General features: G+C 33.3%; 1 protein-coding gene across 4 annotated transcripts in view; it reads left to right on the top strand.

Annotated features, from left to right (window-relative positions):
- LOC119633288 (protein madd-4) overlaps positions 1–21717 on the top strand; it is a 111161-nt gene that overhangs the window by 51930 nt on the left and 37514 nt on the right. For all 4 annotated transcript variants that reach the window (XM_038026771.1, XM_038026773.1, XM_038026772.1 and 1 more), the window contains 5 exons: positions 9956–10085; positions 11085–11187; positions 13772–13867; positions 18085–18276; positions 18386–18654. In XM_038026771.1, coding sequence (XP_037882699.1) covers positions 9956–10085; positions 11085–11187; positions 13772–13867; positions 18085–18276; positions 18386–18654 — 790 coding nt within the window. The remainder of the gene's footprint in view (positions 1–9955; positions 10086–11084; positions 11188–13771; positions 13868–18084; positions 18277–18385; positions 18655–21717) is intronic.

Genomic DNA, 21717 nt, shown 5'->3' with positions numbered 1-21717 from the left:
AAAAAATCGCAATTTTAAAAATTCTTTGGAAAAAATTTCTGATTTAAATTATTTCGGCATTTTAAATTAAATCGGAACCTCGACACCGCTTCTCTCCGCTTACATCAGCATTCCTACGAAAACAGAATCGTCATCTTGAAAAACGCATCATAACAAAAATTAGACCTTAATAGTTATTTGACATAAAAATTAACCTTACCGAACTTGGACTTTATTAGTCTATTTTTTTGGATTCCCAACCCAAATAAGGATACTGATGAGAAGTATTCTCTTAAATGGCAAAAAGATCTAATCCATAATATCGTTTAATGAAAACTAGTCCATAATAGTAATTTGACATAAATATTAAGTGGATCACATATGAATCACATAAGTCTATTTTTTAAACGCCATTCCATATAACAGTTCTCATAAATACTAAGTCCCTCTCCCTAAGGACCATTTTTTAACTGATTATCGAAATTAGTCCATAGCAGCATTTTGGCATAAATATTAACCGCAGGAAACTTGGATCCCATATATCTACGTCTAACACGACAAAGCCTAACTTGTAGTGCTTCATGGCGAAAACAGGTGAAAAATAATTAAAACTAAATCAATCTTCCTAAATTTGGATCAGGTGAGCTCAGGTTTTATCCACCTTGCAATATCGGGGTCTTTCAAGAAAGATGTGCCTTTGCCTGAAACTTTTCTGTACTATCACAAAAATGAATGAATAAGAGTGTTCGACAAAGTAAGGTAGAGTTTTCAATAGTCTACCCTGTCCGACAATAATAATTTCACTTATTTTCAATATTTCTTCTTCTTACTTTCAATGGATTTATGCCACAAAAACTCAACATTTTTACAAAAATTTACGCTCCTGTCTAAAATTTGGTTCATTCGGGTTAAAGATACGACCACATAATCCTAATAGGAAAACGTCAGCGTTCTCGATTTTCCCTAAGCCTAAAAGATCACTTTTTCACTTTTTTGAATTTTGTTTTTAATTCCGTTATTATCGACACGAATATAATAATCACTAATAAATAAATGTTGCGGTTAAGCATATAATTATGCAATAAAGGTAATTTCATAGTGTCACGTATTTATTTATTTATTTTTGTTTCGTTCATTTGGACAAGGCAATGAAAAAACAAGTAAAGATGACAAGACCGATCATTAAATACCTTACACCACTTCGCCTACATTCATTATTCCCTCGTTTTGGTAACTTGGTATACTTTTCATCAAGGTCCGCTTATGGGGGAGTGGTCAAAACATCACATGGTCCAAATGTTGTAAAATTATTTTACTTGTTAAAAATTTTATTATTTTTCAGTTTCCCTCAAAAATAATTAGAAATTAGATTTCATGTCCATATAAGGGTTTGTTTTTCATGATAACCACTACATGTGTTAGGGTTTAAAAAATAAATCTATGTGATTTTTTTAGACAATTTGCTACTATGGATCAATTTTCACTATAAAATATTAAAAATTATATCTTTTTCTAAAGAACTTACTAATCATGAAAAATCTTATATGGAATGGGATCAAGAAATAAACCTACCTCGTTCAAATTTGGTTCATTTAATTGTGATGTCAAATTTCTACCATAAATAAATTTTCTTTATAAAATATTAACAATTTTTGACATATAAGTGTTTACATTCCCTAAGAATTCTTATAGGCGGTGATGTATAAAAAATTGATCTACGTGATCCAAATTCAGTTTCTTTGATTTCTTTGTCAATTAACTGTTCTGTACCAATTTTCTCCTTGAAGTTATGAAAATTATACAGTATTACCATATAATGATTCAGTTTTCCTAGGTGTGGTCGCATGAAAATGGGTTTGGAAAAATTTTTCACATCAGTCTCGAAGATTTATAGAATATGCAAATCTTTTCCCTATAACGACCATTTATAGAGAATGGTCGAAAAAGTGGCGCGATGCGAACCATTTACAATAGCATTCGTGCTTGGGCCAAAACACGTAAGTGTAAAAATTTCATTATATTATGTAAAAAATTGCGGCCTATAGGTGAAACTTAAAAATACATGGACAGACATCAGTTGGACAGATGGATAGATAGGCTTAGATCGCTAGATTCTGGATCGATCGGTATAATAAAAGATAGATCTATCATAAGCTTAACTCCTACGTCTTATATGTTCGCACAAACTTAATAGATCCTGTACCAAAAAAGTGATGTAGGGTGTAGCAATATTAATACTGATTGTTTTGTAGTTTCATTTAAATGGCGTACAATATGCCGTCAATAAAAACGATAAACCGAAAAATAAACAAATAAACGCATTCATAAATAGAGAGCTGAACAAATAAACGATTAAATACAAATATACTTCTCTAAATAAATAAACATAGCAGCTACAACAACAACATTAATATTAACATAGAAGTTAATAGATAGAAAACTCAAAATTTTATCTTTAATTTTTAAATTGCATTTTGACGACCAAAAATGAATTATTTGCTTATGGTAATGCATCAACTAACCAATGAACATTAACGCCTTTCTTGAATGGCTTATAAGCATAGAAAATTCTCCCAGATAGTAAATAAACGGACGCCCCCGTTTTACTGTGCGGCCTTTTTAAACCAGATATTTAGTATAACTTTCTCAAATAAAGGTCTAACGGGTTCTCTTCTTTGGTTTGTGCCTCTCATTGACTATAACGTTTATACTTTCCGCAGTCCCACATTTCGTCATTGAAAAGAATATGAGCTAAGTGATTTTGTATATCATGAAAAATATTTATCAATAGCATCGGTCGTTCCTTCATTCAAGCGTGCTAACTTACGATTTACGTGAATCTGTCGGACAGTGAAAAAATCCAAACTTGGTGTGGAAATTTCAAAGAGTGAGTAAAAAGAGGAGCAAACTATCTAAAGCATTGGTGGCCCATTTTCAAGTACTTACTGGATATCACTTCTGCAAATTTGCGATACCCTTTGGGAAGATTTTAACATTAGCATGTGTAGAAATAATTTTTCGTTTATGTTTTAATGAAAAAAAGCCGCTTTTTTAAGAAATTTTGACAAATGAATACCGTACTAAAAGACCAAACAGTCTTTTGAGCGCATCCATAAAAGGACCACTTAACTTCTTCCCATTAAAACTAATTTTAAGCGACGTCCCATTCCATGTTCGAGGAGCGGTTTATTGTTGTCATAATATCCAATCTAAGATATCATCACAGAAAAGAAAGCATCTTCGGCTCCGTCTCTTGGAAAAACCAGTAAGGAATTATATTCAGACCCGATAGATTTGCCTCAAAGGATACAAAATTCCACGCAACAGTGAAAACAATCAGATTCCTTTGACCTGATATTCAACTTCAATGAAGGACCTGAATGCATTCGTCGCTTGTGGTGTACTAAATTTAGGCGGACGTTTGCTCACTCGGAAGGACTTTCGATCGAGTCACCTTTCATTACACCAATCGATTCATTATCACTTTCTAAACCGATTAAAGCTTGCCTGCCCGTCCTTTCTTCTTGTATTTTTGCGTTCAGCCTACAGTTCGGATCGGACCACTTTTCGACCCCTTTCCCATATAATACCCTATTTTCAAAAGTTTTCATATGCCTAATTGTAGGATGGCATCGAATATTTAATGGCAGAACTATAGTGTTTCTACTTGTTTCGATATACTGTGCTACCTTTCTCAAACTGTTCAAATCAATCGAAACAACCTTTTGTGTACACGTTATCGCATCCAGAACAGAGTTCTCCTCATTAACAAATTTTTTTCTACGGAAACTTTTAGCCGACGCCAAATTGTACTTTGCATTATGTTTACAGTCAACAATTGACTTTTACATATCACAATTCAAGCAACGACAAACAACCGCCTATATATAGTGTATACGTAGTTTTTTTAATTAGAAGTACAACAAAGATTGCCTTAAATCCATCCTTAGGTTACAAAAATTTACGTAAAATGCTAGCAACTCGACACATGTATTCTTTAATAAATTCCTGAGCCCGTCTGATCTTAAGAATATATCTGGAATAGTTGGTAAATTGAAAGTTCTTCAAATGTGAATTAAAAATATCAAGTTTTAGAAGGATTTGATTGCAATCTTCATCTGACAAAATCATAATAATAATGAAATTATGGTTGACTTCAAAATTTTCTCAAATTTTCTTGATATGAATTCTGAGCGGGAGCTTTTTCTCAAGAATATGCACGGAAATCTCTTTGATTCAAAAGCGCGACATCTTTTTTGGCGTAGTATTCACAAATTGTCAAATAGATCGGATACGTATATAAGTAATAAAATATTTTCTAGCGTACAACTGGCATTTTCATGTATAGAGAGACTAGCAGTTGCTTTCCTTTTCCCGCTCATTTGAAACATAAGGAGCATTATATATAATCTCTCGGTCATAATCCTCTGATGGCTTAGTAATTCCTATCGAACTAATCGATCTCTTTTAGTCCACTTCGATTGGCTTTGTAACAATTGCCGAGACCGGAAACGACGTCAGTACCCTGAGCAAGACAACTTTTACGATGTACGTTACTCCAAAGTAATTTTTCTGCCATTACGGTGACTATAGCAAATTCCAGTTATTGAAGCTTGCAAGAAGTACATAAAAACCATGATATTAAGTCTTAATTAAGATATACACCGCTTTTTAACTAGTTATGGGGATGTTTTCTAAAATAATTCACATTTTTGCTAAACTTTAAAAATCCACAAAATTTCTTGTATTCATTTATAGAAATTTTGTTTCACACAACTTTAAATTTTAGAATTCGTAACAGTTATTTACTTATTGTATCCGAGTCATATAAAATATTTAGTCCCACATGCCGTGTTGTTTTATTTATGTACGAATAAAGAATTCAATGAACTCAATAAATAACATATACAGAGAGCATTAGAGATACAAAAATAAAAACAAATAAAAACTTATGTCTAGGTATGCATATACATATCTATAAGTGCATGTATTTATTTATGTATTTAGGTATGAGCTTTTGTATGTGCAGATAGATTTGTTCCAAGACTGAAGATATCGGTTCATACAGTCGCGTGCAATTAATTAGATGCAAAACACTTTTACTAAACTTGAAATATGTAACGAACGTTGCGCAAAACGTGGACACTTAAAAAGAATATAAGGCATAAAACCAAGCGGCTGGATCATCCAATCCCGACACTGAGTGTTCTCCTAGAGGTTCTTTACCTTAATTATGCGCTTTAATCGCATTAGTTATTGACAGTAGAAGTTAATTGTTTAGCAACGTTCCGAACAAAAAACATTACAGTTCCTATGAACAATTCTTTGCCTCTGTTTGTGCAAGTTCATCCATCTTGCACCATAATCTTCTTCGCACATTATTGTCGCTTGTCACCCACTTCACATCCTCCCTTATCGATCTCTTTAAAATTAGATCCTTTCGGTAAGGATATGCAAATGGGAATAAGATCCTTTAAATTTTTTAGTACCAAAATATCAAAATTCTTTTTGTACCCAACTTTACGCAAAGTGTTCGACACTTTCTTTCGATCGTTGATATTTACTTTCGTAATGATATTAAATAAGTGAAGTGACGACTTTACTAGTTTTTTAAAAAATGTTATCAATCTTGGTTGATCAGAATGGGTCCCTAATTTCCAAAGTGGAAACAAGTAAATCCTTTACATGCTACTAATTTGGATAAAACATCTGCACCATAAACTCAAAGAATTTTTTCACAAGGCGGGAAACAAGGTGGCAACACCAGTTTTACAGTAGAGAGATAAGTGTAAGTTTTTCTATTTTTGGCTTTAAAGACGATTTCAGCTTCTGAGAAATATATATACCGGTAAGAATAAGAAAATCAGATAAATGTTATAACTATAACTGAGTATTCTCATCAGTTTGCCTTGATAACGGAGAGCCTCAACCTAAGTAGGTTATGTAAGGCAAAAAATGCTATACGAATATAAATAAAGCTTGGCAATCGGCATACAAACGTAGCAGACTATTGAAAACCGTTTCGCCTTAACAAATTCAGTATGAAAATAAACTTAATGTCCTAACTTGGAAACAATGCCCAGAAACTTTGGAATCCCATTCACCTGCTCAATCTCAACAAAAATCTTCAGATGAAGCGTGAAGAGCCGACTCAAACCAATGGTGCCGAGGCCCTTTATAAATAAAATCAATTTTTTTGCGAGGCTTTTGTAAGACTTTCCAGCACATGGTATTCACGGTTATTATTATGGAAATTAACTCCCATTTGGTTGATATAGCCAAACCTCGTACCAAGATTAACTTATTGATTAATGCAAATCTGTTTCTTTACATATGTAAAATTATGGGTCCTTTTTATCATAATTGATATTTTTTCCCTTAAAAAAAATTCATAGAAAAGATTAGCTTTTCTCACGAAACATTAGTAAGATTTTTTCGAAACGAAGTAAATTTTTGAACTTGTTCACGTCTTCTCCGATATCACAAATTATACCTGTTCCTAACTATAACTCTGCTTATGGTAATCGTATCTTTACAAGGCTTAACAATCATACCAGCATACATGAATTGTTTGCTTCATCACAATGGTCCAATTTTAATATAAAGCTACTACTCATTAAGCTTGCTTTTGAGAGACCTGAATCAATGCAAGTGATTACACATTCTTTTTAGGGCTCAACGTCTCTCAACCTGGAAATATGCTTAAAAGATAGCACCACATTTGCCTTCTTTCATAAAAAGGTATAAAAGGTAGCTGACAAGCAACATTGACGCACGACAACGAATTTGGACACATTCAGTCAGTGTATTTTTTAGTCATACTTTTGCTTGCTCTCTAATATTTATCAGGAAATAGTGGTTTGAACAAAAGTTTTATATTTCAACAAAAATCCCATGCGCAGAAGGCAGTAAAATATTGCAGATTTACTACGTGAACGCAGTCATATAACATATATATATATAACGCATAACTCCATAAGTCCATAGGATGAGATAGAGACGAATAGTGAATATATGTCCAAGTTTCATGATTTTACGATAATTAGTCTACAATATACAATTATTTTAGCGTGGTGCTACACGCAAAATTCAAATGTTTCCATTGGTTTATGCAGGATACAAATACAAAGCGTATTCGGATTTTCCCATTCTTGTACAAAAACAAAGCGTCACTAAAACGCCTGTAAACCAATGCTGGGAATGTCATAAAAATTGGTTGGCTAATTTGATTTAGAGATTGTTACTATGTAAGAAGTCGCCGATTGTCACTCCACATCCGCATGCCACCCTGCGAACTTATTGAGTAATGATGTGTGCAGTAGCGTTATCAAGACACTGTTGTGTTAGAAAATTATCATATAAATCATCAATAGCTTAATGTATCTCTTACGACCTGACTTAATGTATCTCTACGACCACCAGGTTAAGTATGAACTTTATCGGTTCCCGAAGTTGTGATTGCCAAGAAAGCACAACAGAAAGAAGTTGAAGGTACCAATCAGCATAAGAATGCAGCGATGGAGTATATTTTACTAGCAGAAGTTCGATGTGATTTATACGAAAAGTTGTTACTTTCACTCCATTGTTTTGGCAAATAAATTTTTTAAATTTTGCGCAATTTCTGTCCGTATGTTGCTAGCAAGTTTTAGGAGTTTTTAAAACTACTATAAACAATCGCTTTGTTCTAAATTTTTCAATAAAATATAATTAAAAATTTTTTCCATTGTTTCTAATCAGATGCACGCAACTGTACATATGGAGCGAACATATACAGTTATATATACTAAAAAACATATGAATACATACAATAAATAAATGCTTATATTGTACATATATTGTGCATATACATTACATAGAGAAACGACGAATCTACCATAAAGCGTGAAACAAAGGAAAGAAAAGCGAATAACTGTTAGGGTTACATTCAGTTAAAGTTAAGGAATAGAGCGCTCTATGGCATTCTACATAAGAAGACGACGACTCGCCCGGAGTTGTTGTCGTAAATAAGGAAAGCATATAAATAATCGTTTGCTGGTGTAATAATACACAGTTGTATGATACGTGTATATGTGAATCTTTCATTTCTAAGGATTACTTGGCGTTTAAGCATCGATTTGCCGAAGGCTTATATTAATAACACAACAACTTTTAACATTAATGGCAACAAACTTGACAAAATTCAAACTAGACTCAAACTCAAACACACCCGTACGGATTAAAACAAAACACAAAAAGAAAATAAAAAATGCAAGTAAGAAAATTATATTCGATCGTCATCGAATCTTTTATACCCGTCATCGTTATCCTGAAAAAGACAAACAAAAGAACTAAATTCTCATACTATCTAAGATGGAATGGACGCGGCTGATTTTTTCCGGTTTTCAAATTAAAAGTTTTTGTCGCCTAGGTATGTGGACGTTTCAGGCGGGTCCTTGAAAAAGTTTGCGTCATTTCTATATTCATTTGCAAATTTGCCGATATCTTAATTTTCGCTAACGAGAGAATCTTTACCGCAGATACTACGTAGTTGGACGCACGGACGGACGGGCATATGTAGATGTATTTCAAATATGAAACTGGTCAAGAATTTGCATACTTTATGCCGTTTTTGAGGATTGTTTCCGTGCGTTATGAAACATAGAGGTGTTCTTAGTTTACATGGTGCCACAGGCGTTTCCTTCGATCCATTTGGGCCATTTTCAATACCAACTTTCATACAAGAACCTTTCAATGTTTTCAACAAACATGACGTCGATAGCTTAATTTATGCGACCAGAAGAATATTTGCAACAGACATTAGACACGGATATGCTTAAATCAATTCAAAATTTGTTGCCGATCAAGAATGTATATAGTTTGTGGCGTCTCTCAAGTTCCTTTCTAGGCATTGCAAAACGTTTTGACAAAATGAATATACTCCTCATCCTTCGGTGATGAGCATAAAAAAAGAATGCCTGTACACAGGTTAAAAGAGTCAACTAACAGACATTGTAGAGGCTTTTGTTAACCTTTCTTTATACAAAACTCCGAACGTTCTGAACGTTATGTTAAATGCTTACGGACGTAAGATAATACAAAACGCATACGTGTGTTAAATATTTGTGTCTCTACGCTCTACAACCTTTTTTTGTAGACGTACACGTAGACATATATATATAGGCAACTAAATTACTGCTATATGGCTAGACAAGAGGTTATAGCAAATATTCCTTTGATAGGATGCGATGAATGCATTACAGCAGTAAGAACAACTCTTTGCACTAAAATAGCTAAGGTAAAAGTTTTGTTTTTTTATATTTTTTACATATTTTTCAAAATTTTGCCAAAAACAAAGAAAATTGACTTTCAAGGGAGTTTCTTTACTGAGAAGACAATCCCTTTATTCGTTTTCATTATAACGATCGATAATAAGAAATTTATTTCTATATTCTAATGATTCCAATTATTTCTGAATCTGTAGATTAGTAAAAGATTTCATTTTATGTGTTACGCGTGAATCAAATAATTGATGCAAAATTTTCAAAAGAGGTGAACTAGAAGAAGACAAGCCTTTCACAGAATCGAAAACTTTCCATAATATATTTGATGAATCGCAATTATGCAGATGATGCCGCGTCGTCTAAGTCGTTGAGTAATGAATGCACGAAAGAATGAAATATTCGTAAAATCCGTTCTACAATTGTATAGCTATGTAAATAAGTAAACTTTAATTTTTTTTCTTAAATATGTATTTAAATTTCTTTATCTTTTCATTCATTCATGTCATGTCTGCCGGTTTATTTCATTAATTTTATTGTTATCGCATTGAAAACTGTGTTTGTAACATTTTGATTTCTCCCCCTCGAAAATCTAGATAGACACAGGCACACAGTCGCACAGGCACACAGAAGCACACAAACATACAAGCACACACACACACACACACACACAGATATATAAATTGTTATTTGCTCATATTTGTTTGTTGCTCCATTAGGTTATAAGATGTCTCGGGTTATGTGTCGTAATCGTGTCACTGGTACCGATGTAGAAGATGCTCTATGCAATGCAGCTAATCGTCCGGAGCCAACAGTAGAATTATGTAATACACATACCTGCCCGCCACGGTAAGTGTTGTCTGCTTTCTCACAATTTTATTTTACCGTAAAATCTTGAACATGCAACATCTTGTGGTTGTTCCTCGTGGATGTGTTCATCTCTGGTATGGTATATGCATAAGCATATGTATGCATATCTGAATAAGTCTCTGACAGCTCGACAGTGTCTGGTTTAAAGGCTTTTGTCGCTTTCACACTCACAACCAAGCGCACTTAATGGCTTGATTTAAAAAACCACAGAAATGTAATTTAATGGTTTGGTCTGAAACTGAAATATTTTCCAGAGTTAAAGTTGAAAAGTAGAAAAATGAATGAAAATTACAATAACAGCAGTTGAATGCTAAGGATTTTTGGAATAATTACAAATTCATTTGATATAAAAACAAGAGAACAACCATAGAGAGACAAGGCGCACCATTAAATACCTACCTACATTTATTCATATAACTTCTTTTCAAAATGAGGCATTCCATGAAAACTAGTTGAATTCTGAATCATTTTCAATAGCACTCGTCATTAGGTCAGTGTACGTAATTTCAAAAATTGCCAGCTACAAATTGAAGACAGGAATACAAGACGGCAAAATCGGACAGACAAGCTTAGGAGTGCCTATCTCAAGTCCTCCTGGGTGTTGTACGTAAGCACACAAACACGTCGATGTACGAAATTGCATCAAAATAACTCAAAAATATTGCTGCCTACAGATTGAAGACCCATTATCACGACAGAAGGACGGACAGACAAGTTTAATTTGAAATCAGCATGTGATTCTGAATCGATTGGTATAGTAAAAAGTTGATCTATCTTAAACCCTTAGGAGTGTTACATACATCCGCACCAACTTAGTGTACATATGTACCACAATTCGCGTAGAGTATAAGGACAAGTTAATATTAAGTAGATAAATTATAATAAATTGAAGGATAAATTGCAGATTTCTAAAGGGTCTAATGCATTAACTTATTAATTATATCCCACATATGTTTATTCTTTCGTATAACTTTTTAGATGGATTGCCGATGAATGGAGTCCTTGCAGTCGTTTGTGCGGCCCAGGAGTACGCGAAAGAATGGTGGTTTGTGCAGAAGAAAGTAATGGCATAAAAACACGAGTAAGTAAAGTAAAGCATTAAATGCATATGTATATGTATGTATATAAAAAACTGCAACAATCGCTATTTTAAAGTAAAAGTAGCTAAGCAAGAACGTTGACAGTAACGAAAGAATTGTGTCAACAATTCTAGGATTTACACCACTACAAAGCACTACTTAGAACAATTACTAAAATAGAAATAACCATAGACGTCCATATTCGTCAGCTAAAAGAATAGAATAAGTAAAGTAAACAAAGAAGTGGGCAGTGAGCACAAATACAAAATAAAAGAAATAAATTTGTAAAGAAGAAATGCTTACAACAGAAGACCATACATAGGGACCAAGAATTATGCTTTTCAAAAAAAAAAATACATATATATATATATAAAACTTTTATAATTACTCAGCATCGCTATTGTTGGGATAAGTAAAAAAGATTTCTTTATTAATAGTAATTACTACCAAGTAGTCATATGAATGTTTTAATTCCGTGTACGCATGCGCTCTATAAACACATTAAAAGTCTTTTAGTTGCATATTCAAAAAACGTGGCTCTATATGTTTACACTTACCTGCAAATCAATTAAGATAATAGAAATTGAATGCATTCCATATTAAAGATTCGGTATACTTTTAGGAGAATAAAATTCTTTAAGTTACTTTTAGCGCTTTAATTTTATTGAAATATTCGCAAAGTATACCTAAAGGCTATTCAGTCTAATAGGGACTGCTATTACAAAAAAAACAGGTAGGAAAATTATATTCAGCTGCGATTGAAGCTTTCATATCCATTACAGTTATTTAAAAAAAAAAATAATGCAAAAAAAATAAAAAAAAAAATAAATTTTTATCTATATTCTGTAATGTTGGTTGGGCGTGGCTGATTTTTGTTATTTTTCTCAATAAAAGTCGAAATTTATATCGTGTGCTTTAAGGAGATATATCTATTTTTGCGATCATAAGTCCGCAAGTCCAAAGCAATCATTAGGTAGACGGACGGTTTGAGAAACAGACGCAGAATGGTTCGCATTTGATACTGATCGATTATATGTAGATTTAATAGGGTCCCTGAAGCTTCTTTCCGGACGGTGGAAGCCTTTTCATAGAAGACAGATATTTTAATATTCTATAACATTGAGCAAGCGTGGCTGGTTTTTCCATTTCCATGCGAATTTTTCTCGTTGTGTCTACTGTGATTTATAGGTAACGAGCAACAACCAAAATTTTTTCTATTTTTGAAAAAAGGAAGTCTTCTACTGTGAGCGTGTCCTCTAACCTATTTGGCCTAATTTCAATACCGACCTTCACATGTCTGTCAAGTTTGATGCAGACACCTTCCTTATTGTGACCAAGAGAATTTTTACCGCTGCCCTTACACAACCAGACGGGCGGGCGGACACGCTTTAATAAGTTTAGTAAGAATTTGATGTTGATCAAGATATATATTTTTTTTTTGGATTTTCCAAATCTTCCTTTTGGGAGTTGCAAACGTTATCCTTCATCGGAGGGGTATAAAAAGCATTGAAGAAATTGATCTATAATTTCTACTGTAAAATGAATCAATGCCACGCTTAAATAAATCGGTAGTATGGTAACTTTTTGTAGACTTTAAGAAAATGTCCAATGTTAAAGTAGTGATTAAAGAACACCGTGCAAAATTCCCAAGCTCTGCTTTTCTTAAAGACAAACTATAAAGATCCATTATTAGAGTTATTCCTTACCATAGTTCGTTTGCTTTTGAAGATCCGAGTTCTGGCCCATGAGCGAAGCACAATCGCACATACATAATCCATAATAGTTTATGTTTTTGATTGGATTAAATTGAATCAAAATGTAGCTAAACCTACGGAAGCAATTAAGTTGGCTTGGAGTAAATATATACAAAATTGCAAAACAGTTAGAAAGAAGTCTCCGAGATTTCGGACAAAAAGCTTTTACCTTGGAAACAATAAAATATGTCCGTCCTTCTCCCGGATTATTTCCCCAAGAAAACAATATTCATGGCACGATAAATAGTAAAAAAGTGTGTGCAAGGAAGTACAGTACCCGGCTGACCATTTCTGTTATAAGCTACGGCAGAGATAACATAGAGTGCAATTACGAACACCTGTCAACTGCTATTCTCAAAATCGCTCAATAGAGAATTGGAATTTGACACAAATATTTCTTAATGCGTTCCACAAATAAGGTGAAAAGAGCGACTTTATTTCCTCACTAGAAAAAATTTGAAAGCGTTGTTGTTAATAGATTTTGGATTGATTAACCAGAATCAAATTCCAAACAATACCTGAAAAAATAATTCCGACAATTCAACTGAAAGCTTCTTTCCTCGAATGTACGTAACCTACGATATTTGAAAAGTAACCTTTTTTTTTTGAACACTCCTCTTACATAAAATTCCTTTTCGTTTCTTGAAGACTTCTTGCTATAAATCAATAGTAGATTTCCGAAATTGTAATCCAAACCAACTATAATTATTTCCTCTATTCGCTTTTCCACGAATTTTTATTTTTTTTGTTTTTTCGTTGTACGTGAGATTTTGCTTTTGAGTTTCATTTTATACGTTAACGCTAATCTTCGATCGCTGCACTTGTTTTTCAGGTTGCAGATATAATGTGTCCCTTGCCGAAGCCACCAACCCAAGAGCAATGCATAATGGAAGAATGTCCAAAATGGGAGGTTGAAGAGTGGACCAGTGTAAGTACAAGCAAAAACCTAAACACAAATTTATTAATCAGTAGCAGCAAAGACGGCAGGCAACACGTACTAATCTTACATATGTTAACATAACTCTCCCTTTAAATTACTAACAAGAAACTTGCAGAAGAACTCTTACTGGTTTAAACGTTGATTTGTATTTTTTTTTACTATGGTTTTCTCCTTCAAACGAAATACAATAAATTTGTCAGTGGTTTTGTTTTTTATGTGTATGTGCGAGTCTAACAGTGTAATTAGATAATTTACGGCAAGTTAAATACTACGATGCCGAGAAAATAATCTCCTTATCCGTGCGCAATTTGAGTTATACAAGTCGTATCCGTTACCAAGTTGAGTAAAGGTTACTCTTCCAGGACATTTTGTTCAAAACTCAGTTTAAATAAAAATTAACAAAGATTCTTATGTTATTTTGCTATATTGTTACAATCGACAAATTGTAATACTTTGGCAAATTGCATATGTGAATGTTATGAACTAAACATAGGATCGCAAAATTATTTATTTTTCTTATTTGACTACGTAAGCTGCCGGATAACTTAGACCATATGCTCGTTTGTATTGAAAACTCTACCGCACTTGAAATTTAAGCCCACGGGCATTGAGTTGTTCGTTACGATCCTTTCCCTACTCAGCTGCTTATGCTTACAATGCCACAGATATTTGCTTTTTTTCTAATCCATTTACATAAAACTTTTTCTTCTACTTTTTTTAATAAAACAAATAAAACGATTATAGCAGGCCACAGTCCACCATTATCTGTCCTACACCATTAATCGCTTAATCAAAATAAAGCGTTATACGGCAAATAGTCGAAAGAGTTGTCCAATCCGAACCATTTTTCGTCTTTGGGTAAAAACTCGTACGTGTATCAAATTTTATCAGAATAACTAAAAAATTGTAGCCTGTAGACTGAACAGAAGAATAATAGATGGACCTCTCTCAGACGGAGACGCAGGCTTACATAGATTCACAAAGTGAATACAAAATGAGGCTATCTCAAGTCCTTCTGGGTGTTGTATGTATTTGTATATATGTATATAAACTTAACATACCTTGTACCACAAGTTTTTTCCTGAATAGCGGATTCCGCTTACAAGATCTATGTCGATCTCTTTTACATTACAATAGCGGAGATAGCTTGGTTAACATTTGGCAAAGCCATGAAAAAATGTCCTTCCATAGCTTTGGTGCAAGGTAACAAAAAATCGGTTTGAAATTAAAGACGGAAAAGTGGGCGGAAAGGCTTTTAGTGAAGCTAAAAGTTAATGATACAAAGCTTCCCTGAAAGTGCAAGAAAAAAACGATGGGGATGTAAGTTGCATGAATGCGGACAAATTTCTATTAGTCAGATGCCTGAAGGAGAAGAAGAATTTCACAGGAATCATTAAGTGTGATGTCCCATAGTTCTTGGCCGAAGATCATCCGGTGATGCTGTAAACCCCCTCCTCTTCAAAAACATCTCCGACATAGTTTTTCTCAATGCAATACTTCATGGACCGTTTTTCAAACGTGAGATCGTCTGAAAAGTTTAAAACATTCTAGAACATTCAGAAGTTCTCACATTGTTCCTGTATAATATCAAAGCTTTCAAAAAGAGTAGAGATAACTGAGAAAACCTAAAAAATACGATGCCACTTTTGGTCAACACATATGCGGGAAGACATGTATGGCTTTGATCACGTAATAAGACACATACGTCGGAATAACTTTATAGAAATTCCTTTCTGGAACTATTTCTATTACGCATGCTTCTTGTAATTACTTTACGTTATTAGATTCAAGATGCAATGCTCCTAATATTAATTCCATAAAAAGTTTTACGATTTTGAATAAATCGAAATTCTTTTTAACTTTGTTTAAATATAAGCACAGGTGAATTTCACATTGCTTGCTTACATTCGCATTTTCACCTTCTCAAGTTTTTTTCCTTTTGCTCATTTTGCTACATATTTATTCATTATTAGCTCTCAAATTATGTTAATGCCACCTCCACTTCATGTGAAGTGTTGAGAAGTTGGATGGCTTTTTAAATTTCTTCAATTGTAGCATGCCGCAGAAACAATTTCTAAATGTGAAAATGCCATAGCGTTCTAATGTTTAACACATCATGTCTTATATGTAAATATATATGTTATATATTACGTCTTACACTTTAAATACATACACAACGTCAATAAATACTTGATCGGTCAGAGTAACTCAGCCTATTTTTATAATTATTAAGGTCAACAGATGGCATAGAAAGCAGTTTTAGTTTTGAGATCAAGGAGAGCAAAGGGGAACATAAGATCAAGTAAATTGCAGAAAAAAAAAGAAAGAATGAATTGACATATACAATAACATCGTAAGCATGCAAAAGGTAACTAGACAAACCGGCATGGGAAACAGACCTGTTTTCAAAGTCAGTTAGTTCAGTAAATGTCATTGTGGCTCAATTCGCGCCTTTATTTTCATCGCCGTCAGTAGTGATTGGCTGACAAAGGCGTAAAGAGTTTTGAAAATAAAAAATTCCTCCGTGAAATTATCCAAACTAGTTGTTAATTCACAAGCTGCTGCTCACAGCACTTTCTCCGAACGGGAGGCATGCCTTGCAAGTTTGTGAATCGGTTCGGATTTTAAAAAATCGAAAGACTGAATATATACACATTTCCTTCCACACACATACTTAAGAAATGTATGTTAAAATATTGGCACGATTCGCTCTTAGTGTTTGCGAAACGAAGACGCCGTTAATAATATGTCGTAATCCCGCTACAGGGCTAAACGAAAATATAAGATTTCGTGATATTCAAATAAAATACACACTGACCTGGTACAAGAAAATAATTGCAATAGAATAATAGAATGATCTGAGAATGAAGATATACTGTTTAACTTACCCATAACCACATAACACACACACATACGAATAATCTTATTTAGTGGAAAAAAACAATGGCGACGTACATAGTTAAAATTGCAATTAATCCGCCTGAGTGGCCGAGTAGGCAAGGGTCTCGACTGACAACTCAATGGTCGTGGGTTCAAATCTCAAGTGCGGTAGAGTTTTTAATAGAGCCGAAAGCCTTAGATGCTAGCGCTTGAAGACTTTAGCCTTAGAATTTATTCTCTGGCTAAATTTATAATAATAATAATAAAATTGCAATTGATTATTAACTACGTCTGTTCCTTCCTACCGCTTGATAAAAGGTAATCAAAGTTTATGAATTCGCATCTGGTAACTAACACCTATGAAAAACATTTATTTTAGAAGCTTTTCAATAAATTAGAGAGAATCTACTAATTCATTAAAGATATTTTTCTTATATTCTGTATGAAAACATTCGCGAAATGCTTGTAAACAGAAATAAGAAAATTTATTTAAGAAAATGATTTTAAAACGAATTAATTTTAATGTTAATACTAACAGCTGTTTTCTGATTGTGAGTGGTTGGCTTGCGTTGATAGGCGCAAATGAAACGAACTAAAGCGAATAATCATCCATTCTTCCCGTTGCCTTTATTATCGTTAATTACGTTTTTAGGAACTGAAATAAAAAACTTCAGCTGATAGCGAGTTATGTAAGCTTATCATACTTAAAAAATTCCATTTCGGAAAAAAAGCCTTTCAAAATATTTCAAAACGGTAAAATATTGCACGGTAATTTTCCAATTCTAGATATATGTGTATGTAAATCGAATAGCTAGCTATGCAGAAATTGTTTATAATATATAAGAATTTTACTTTCTGATTATAATTAATATGAAAAAGTTTAGAAAATTTCATGTTATTTGCATGAGGTATAGATAGACAACACGAGAGGTAGACAGACAAACTTTGCTGGCGGGAAAATACTTTCTTTACTTACTTTCATATTTGTTTTTATTAAAAAAGACTTCATTTTCTGACTGACACAGATCAACATGACTGCTTGTCTGGTTTTTTTTTTTTTTTTTAAAGTATACACGAGACACGATTTGTCTGGGAATGTTATTAAATACAACTGCCTTTATTTTCATTATCTTAAGTCCTTTTCTCTGCCATTAGTCAATCGTGTACGTGCGGAAGAGCAAAAACAAAGCACAAGGGCAAAAGTGTCTAACACCATAATTCATTATACTTTTCTTCTACTTTTCTCTCTCCCTCTCTCTCTCTCTATCTCTCTCTCTGTACATTTGTTATTGTCTGTGCACGTGGTCTCAAATAAATATACTCAGTGTTCCGTATCCTGTGGCCAAGGCATACAAATGCGAGGTGCTGAATGCAAATCGCCCGATGGCAGTCTGAGCGCCAAATGTGATCCTTTAACGAAACCCTCCAGTGTTCAACAGTGTTCTAATGGCATTTCTTGTGACGGTACAAGTATGAAAGGCGGCGGCACAATTATTGTCGGTAGCAGCGGACCTCGGGTAATTTTATCTATTAAGCAATTTTTCTTTGATGTTTGTAATTAACTTTAACATTCAGTACAAGTTTTTTATGGCAAATAAAAGTAAAACCTTTTTTTTGCACATAAAGGTTAATGATGACGCCGATCCAGATGATGATGATGATGAAGATGAAGATGATGAGGAAGATTCAAGCGATATGGATGACGATAACATTTCCGCCGATGATATTGACAGCTCTTCGTACAATGATCAACCGTCTTCTATGTATTCGCATCATACGATAAGTCGTTTAAATCAAGAAGAACCGGATAGTCCAAGGACAATGAGTTTAACATCAAATAGCTATTCATCACGATACCATGAATACGAAAATGAAAATGAACCTTCAGAGCCAATGTAAGTGAGAAAATTATTTAAGCTTAAATCCAAGGGACGATTGTTTCGCCTATCGTTTAGAACTTAATGCAACTAATTTGATAAAGTAATTACATAGAAAAAATGGCATCAATTTTTGTTTCTTTTATACCCTGAACCATTTCCGGTACAAGGGCATATTAAGTTTTTGCCTATGTATATAACACCCAGATCAGAGCCACTTATCTGTCTGTCTTGTTTTCTCCTGTGCAACTCACAGACAGCAAGTTTTAAGATATTTTGATGAAATTAAGCCTAAAGTCGAATGCTATTGAAAATTGTTCGAATCGAACCACTCTTTCGACCGCTTCTCGTATAACGCCTTAAATTGAACAGCTGTGATAATTGTAGGATGATGTGGGCTATTTTATGGTAGATCTCAACTTCCTATAGTCCTTTTACTTGGTTTTTGTTATAAAAACATGAAGTAAACTTACTTTTCCGTTTATGTATGTTTGAAATGCAGTGTAAGCTATTATAAAAAAGGCACTTTCGAATAGAAAATCTGGGAGGAAAGAGAATGAGCAAGAATAAATAATGTTAGATATGGAATACCTAAGATGGCAAACTAATGGAAGTAAATAATAAAAGAATTACAGCAATAAAAAATATTATGTTTATGGCAAATATCAAAAAAATTAAGTTCGATTTTTCAAATCGGCTCGCGGTATGATTTTCATTTCTACAGTATCCCTTAAGCAACATTCTGTAGAGCATGTAATAGAATCTTTTCCGATAATTTAAACATTAAAGGTATGTTGAACTTTTTCACTAATCCACTTGCAAAATCACACAAAAATCAAAGTTATGCACAAAAATCCTATGAGACGCAACGGCTACCGTCATTGAGATCATTTTTTTAAGGCTACATATATAATCATGGTTGAAGAACGATGAACTTTGTCCATAAGCCGAAATGCTTAATTAGTCATGACTACGCTTACGATTCAGAAAATCAAAAATTAAATGGATGTCATGCTAAAGGCAAAAGGGAAACCAGCTACGAATCAACGTCAAAAACCAAAGTCATGTTGAGTCTTATTCGCGAAGAGTTCCTTAAGAATTTTAAAAAAATATATATTATCTAAGCGTTCAGCATTGTCTCTTGGTTCAAATCAACACAGCAATGGGCCTTCACCTTATAAAGAACGCACTTCGTGGTAATATTCTTGCGGCAATAACAATCATTACAACAAGGTCATCGTCATAAAAATGTCCAAATATTAGAAAATATTTCCAATTTACATATACTCGAGAATCATATGACGTGAAGCTTTCGTTAGACGTTCTTCTTCTTCTGTGAGTCGTCAGCAAATCAACATCAGATGGCTTGATGAGTTGAGTGAAAAAGGATTTAATGCAAACAAAAGATTCTTTGTTTGAATCTTAATAAAATTGGCAGACAGCTTGCTTGTAAATGCACATAGATATATATGTTATGCCAGCTATGACATCCGCCACGCAATTAAAATCATTTTCACCTTTCCCGAGTTTCATTTAAGCTCCCAGTTTTATTTAATTACCTCGACTTTTAAGGCGAACGGTGCGGGATTTTGTTCTTCTTCTTCAAATCACGTATTAAAAATCTAACTTTCGTTTCTCTGTTCAGCTGTTTGACAAAAACGGCTGAATATCAAAGCGAAAGCTATCTTTCAGCTAAGTAATTAGCCCCAAGATGATACAACGCAGCACTAATTTAGTGGAGTACAAGTGCATGGAAGTGTCTTATGAAATAGTTGAAAAGTCTTTGAATACTTATACGTATTATTGTTGACAAGCTTTAACACAGGAGAAGATATAGAAGAGCAAGTCGCCAAATTGCGTGGTTGCAAAATCTCAAACACACTACGATCATGAAGACCACATATAAACCGTATCACGACCACGAACTGACCGCCGTTGCTGTTCTATGTTATTGGCGGTTGCCTTCATTGCAAAAAAAGGGCCAACTTTTTCAAAATGAAAGTAATTGGAATAATATCTACCGCTTTCTCTTATCTTCCTACAATGACTAAAAAAAAGTTTAGTAAAATTCATTATTAATTAATTTTACAATCAACGTCTAGCAAGAAATCGAATAAATTTCGAATAGATTTTAATTGACAAGATTGGGTAAATAGTCCGCACAGGTTCACTGGTCAATATTAAATCCGATTTCTGTAGTCAAATTAATTGAATTTTCGTAATTAATTGAATTTAAATGTAATAACGTTTTCGTTTTAATTTCATTTTGTTGTTGAATAAACAAGTATTTCTAGTTAAATTAATGGCAACTAAATGTACAAAAGCACGCATATGGGCATTCACTTCCATTTAATTTAATGTTCAACTGCAATTCCCCATATCTTTATACCGTATGCTATAATACAAATTTGCTATGGCAGTAACCGAGTAATTAAAAAATCTTAATAGTAACTCTTCACTTGCTTTGTAATTATTTGATCATTAGCTTAATTTGAATAGAACTCAAATCCATTGTGTCCATTTCCTTAACTATATTACATTCCTTGGTTCTTTCATCTTCTCGTCGCGTCGTTTCAAATTTGATTTCGTATAACAAACAATAAGCAAACGAAAAATCATTTATTCTAATAGTAGTTTATTTCCAGTTTGGTCACTGGCGCCAACTATAATTTATTATTTGTCACGGTCATAAATAATAAAAATAGAAATTAAAGTTTTTTGCACGACGGACGGCTGGCTAGATATACAAAAAGCAAAACTCTCATAATAATAATAATAATAATAATAATAAAAGTAAAAGTTTTACATATAAATTTCATAAATATAGTACTTCGTAAACTTAAAGTGATTTGAAGTAACCAGGCGGGAATGCTTTGATTATCGATTCTTAAAGGAGAAAATTATTAAAAAAATAATCTGGCATTTTTTTTTTATTAAAATTATTTCAGATTATTTATACAAAATTATTTTAGATTGTCAACCGTTTTCAAACAATTTCTCCTGGCGCTCTATATGGTTATTATTGTGCGTTTCACGCAAACTTAAGGCAGCATTTTTATGCATTCAATCATTTTTTTGGCT

Source organism: Glossina fuscipes, unplaced genomic scaffold, assembly GCF_014805625.2.
Source record: "Glossina fuscipes isolate IAEA_lab_2018 unplaced genomic scaffold, Yale_Gfus_2 2, whole genome shotgun sequence".
NCBI lineage: Eukaryota > Metazoa > Arthropoda > Insecta > Diptera > Glossinidae > Glossina > Glossina fuscipes.
The sequence above is the reverse complement of the archived record's forward strand: the minus strand, read 5'-3'. Positions and strand labels throughout refer to the sequence as shown.